Below are 3,848 nucleotides of genomic sequence, written 5' to 3' on the forward strand. Positions count from 1 at the left end.
ACATAAAGAAAATTTCACAAACGCTTTGATAACCCTTTGTCCCTGTGGAATACAATCCTGGACTTGTCCTTGTATTACTTTGACAGCTTCTACACTTGGAAGACAAAATTTTAAGCTGATCAAGTTTTTGACGCCGTTGCCGGGGACAACGGATGTTTGTCAAAGCATTCTCTTTTCCTGAGAGTACGTTTGTGGAGCTGTGAACCTCTTCACAACCTGGGTGATATCTTTACCTCTCATTTTACTTGTTTACTTTTATCTTGTTTTGTGCTGAAGTTGCATGTCTGGTTGGGCTAGAGATAGCACATATAGACTTGCTAGGATTGAATCATTGACCTCATGATCGAGTGCATCATCTGTTTCTCTTAATTCAGCATTTGAATCATCATTTGACACTCATAGTAACATGGCTGAAGAAGAAGGACACAATGATAGGGAAATGGTAAATCCCAATAGGACACTTAGAGAATATTTGCATCCTATTAGGACCACCACTGCATCATGCATCATTACACCTTTGAATGCTCATAATTTCAGTTCTAAGCCTGGAATGATACCATTATTGCCTCATTTTCATGGGATGGACTCTGAAAATCCCTACTTGCACCTCAAGGAGTTTGAGGAAGTATGCTCCACATTTTTGGATCAAAATTGTACTGAGAAGATTGTTAGATTGAAGTTGTTTCCTTTTTCTCTTAAGGACAAAGCAAAAACATGGTTGAATGCATTGAGGCCAAGATCCATTGGAACATGGCAAGAAATGCAAGTTGAATTTCTGAAAAAGTTTTTTCCAATGCATCGCACCAATGCTTTAAAGAGACAAATCATGAATTTTTCTCAAAAGGAAAATGAAACTTTTTATCAAAGTTGGGAAAGATTCAAAGATCTCTTAAATGCTTGTCCACACCATGGGTACGAGAATTGGCTCATTATTAGTTTTTTTTATAAAGCTTTGGTACCTAAGATGCGACAATTTGTTGAAACCATGTGTAATGGAGAATTCTTTAATAAGGAACCGGAAGAAGCATTTGCATATTTTGATTACTTGGCTGAAAACGCTCAATCATGGGACACTTCTTGTGTCTATGATAGAGCTGAACCATTGAGGACCTTAAGTGGGGGGGGGGGGGGGTTAAATATGTTTTAAATGAGGGGGATGATTTGAAAGCTAATTTTGCCTTATTGTCAAAAATATTGGAGGCGATTGAGTTGAAGAAAGTGCATGAAATTCAGGGCATTCCAAAACAAGGAAAATGTAACATTTGTGAGGATATTAGCCATGTAACATCTGAATGTCCTAATATTCCAGTTTTTAAAGAAGTTTTGTGTGATGCTTCTCATCCTGTTAACATGATTTCTAAGCCTTTTCCTGCACCATATTCTAACACTTATAATACAGGTTGGAGAAATCATCCTAATTTTAGCTGGAGAAATGATCATCCCACAAATTTAGCACATTCGGGAGCTGGTGCACCTCAATATTCAGTTCATACCCAGCAAAATGCACTAATTCCAGTCCCTAGAAGACCCATGGATGACCCATTTCAACAAATGGCTTCTACTCTTCAGCAGTTCATGCAAAGTCAAACCACCATAAATAACCAAACTTCTCAAGCCATCAATGACATAAGGAATAATTTGACTAAGCTGAACACAACCTTGAGTGCGAAAGAGAAAGGAAAATTCCCGTCTCAACCCCAACCAAATCCTCAATCCAAAATTGCTGCCATAGAGTCTTCATCTTCTTCAGAAGCAAATGTCAAGACTTGCAAGGCCGTAATAACTCTCTGTAGTGGCAAAGAAGTTGAAACATTAGGTAATGAAGTTGGCAAGAAAGTTGAAAGTTCCATTTCTAATGCACAAGGTAAAAATTCTAATGTTGATGTTTTTTTGGAACCAAAGGTAACTCCTCCGGCACCCTTTCCTCAAAGATTGGTTCCTTTACATAAAGATAAACATCATACTGAGATTTTAGACATTTTTAGACAAGTGCGCATTAACATTCCTCTTCTTGATGCCATTGAGCAAATCTCCACATATGCCAAATTTTTGAAAGATTTGTGTACGGTTAAAAGAAGAATTAATGTGCAAAAGAAGGCATTTCTCACGGAACAAGTTAGCGCCATTATCCAATCCAATACTCCTCCTAAGTATAAAGATCCGAGTTCTCCAACAATAGCTTGTGTTATAGGAAGCACTACTAGACTTAGGTTCTAGTGTCAATTTGCTTCCTTATAACACCAATGCACAACTTGGTTTAGGAGAGTTGAAACCAACTTCTATCATCTTGCAATTGGCCGACTGATTGAGCTGAGATATTGCATATTTTAACTATTTAAAACCAATGTATTTTAAATTCCTCGTGACATTATTATTGGTTTTAAATGGAAAAATGGTTAATAAGCATAAATACAAGTTGTGATTTTTAATTGATTGATATCATGTTTATGCTTAATTTTATAACTATGATACAATTGGGCAATATTTCCTCACATATATAACATATTTTTGATATAAATTTTTTTCATTTCAATTTATGTTTGAGTGTTATTTTTATCTACTTATTTTCAGTTTAAATAAAATTCACATAGAATCTAAGACAAGATAATTTTTCGGTGGTTGTTTATAGATGCACGCGAACATTAGTGGAAACAGACAAACAGAAACATGATTAAAGGAGGAGCCGGTGCATGATTGAATAAAAAGAAAAGAAGTGAAAGCAAGAAGGGAATTAGAGGCTGATTTTTAGCTAGCTGAAACGTGGGTTGGTGGAAGAGAAAAAGGGAATTGAGTTGGTTGTCTCCACCGAATTGTCTCCACCGAATTTATCATTGAAAAGTCGTGATTGAAGGCTGTTGTCTCCACCGAATTTATCATTTAAAAGTCGTGATTGAAGGCTGCTATCTCCACCGAATTGTCTCCACCAAATTTGTCATTGAAGTTGTGATTAAAGGCTGCTGTCTTTCTACTGAATTGGACATCATTGAAGTCGGTGGATTGGTTCTTTAAATAATGGGGTGCAGTCTGAGAGGGATAGAACTTTCTGTCTTGTTTTAGTTTTCTTTCTTATATTCTTTGGCAGTTTTTTGCAATTGGAGTCGGTGAGAGTTTTTAATTTTTCTTCAGTTTTCATTAATGGCTGGATGAGAAAATGTGAGTGGATTAGTTTTATGCTGCTGAATAAGAGACGCGTAGGGACTTGGGAGTGTGAAGTCGGTGCTGCCTTAACTTCTTGCAGGAATTTCGATCGGTTACAATGATTTCCTTTTGCTGGCTGATCCTTTAAGTCGGTTAGAAGGGGATTTTAATTTTCTGAAACATGAGGTGGGAATGATTAAAAGAGAGGTAGAGAGAGTTAGTAGAGAGGGAGACGTGTAGGGAAAAGGAAGTGTTGTGCAGTGCCGTGCTTGACTTGGTTTGAGTGAGGTGTCTTAATAGGTGAGTCGGTCATTTGGTTGGAGGAAGGGTAGTGAACGTGAAGTGGGAATTTGGAGGAGAGGTGTCGGTGGTTCTCAAAGAAGGAAAGGAGTGAGTTGGTCATTGGGATTTTCTGGAGTTGAAGGGAATCAGCTGAAATAATTTGATTGGCTATTAATTTGGTGAAAAGAAAGAGGAGAGGGCTGAAATGCTACTCATGTTCGGTAGTTTTTTGGCTGAAATATTTTGTTGTTTGTTTGGCAGTTTTTTTTCTTTTGGCTGCAATGCTTTGTTGTTTTAGAGTTTTTATTAAGTGTGCTAAGAATTGTTCTAGAATTTTATTTCATTAAGTGTAATACCTTAAATTCTTGTGAGTGTGTTAGTTGGTTTCATGGAGTAAAGAATTGTTCTAGAGTTCTTATTAAGTGTGC

General features: G+C 37.0%; 1 protein-coding gene and 1 non-coding gene across 2 annotated transcripts; one reads left to right on the forward strand and one right to left on the reverse strand.

Moving 5' to 3' along the window:
- The first annotated feature begins 406 nt into the window (after positions 1–406).
- On the forward strand, positions 407–2,217 carry LOC122316241. The gene is made up of 2 exons (XM_043132773.1): positions 407–625; positions 1,201–2,217. Exons 1-2 carry the CDS (start codon positions 407–409, stop codon positions 2,215–2,217), a joined length of 1,236 nt encoding a protein of 411 aa, XP_042988707.1.
- On the reverse strand, positions 808–915 carry LOC122317631. The gene has a single exon (XR_006244556.1). It is a non-coding gene; the product is annotated as a small nucleolar RNA R71 (small nucleolar RNA).
- Positions 2,218–3,848: the final 1,631 nt, after the last annotated feature.

The sequence above is a fragment of the Carya illinoinensis genome, chromosome 7 (assembly GCF_018687715.1).
Source record: "Carya illinoinensis cultivar Pawnee chromosome 7, C.illinoinensisPawnee_v1, whole genome shotgun sequence".
In the NCBI taxonomy this organism is placed as follows: domain Eukaryota; kingdom Viridiplantae; phylum Streptophyta; class Magnoliopsida; order Fagales; family Juglandaceae; genus Carya; species Carya illinoinensis.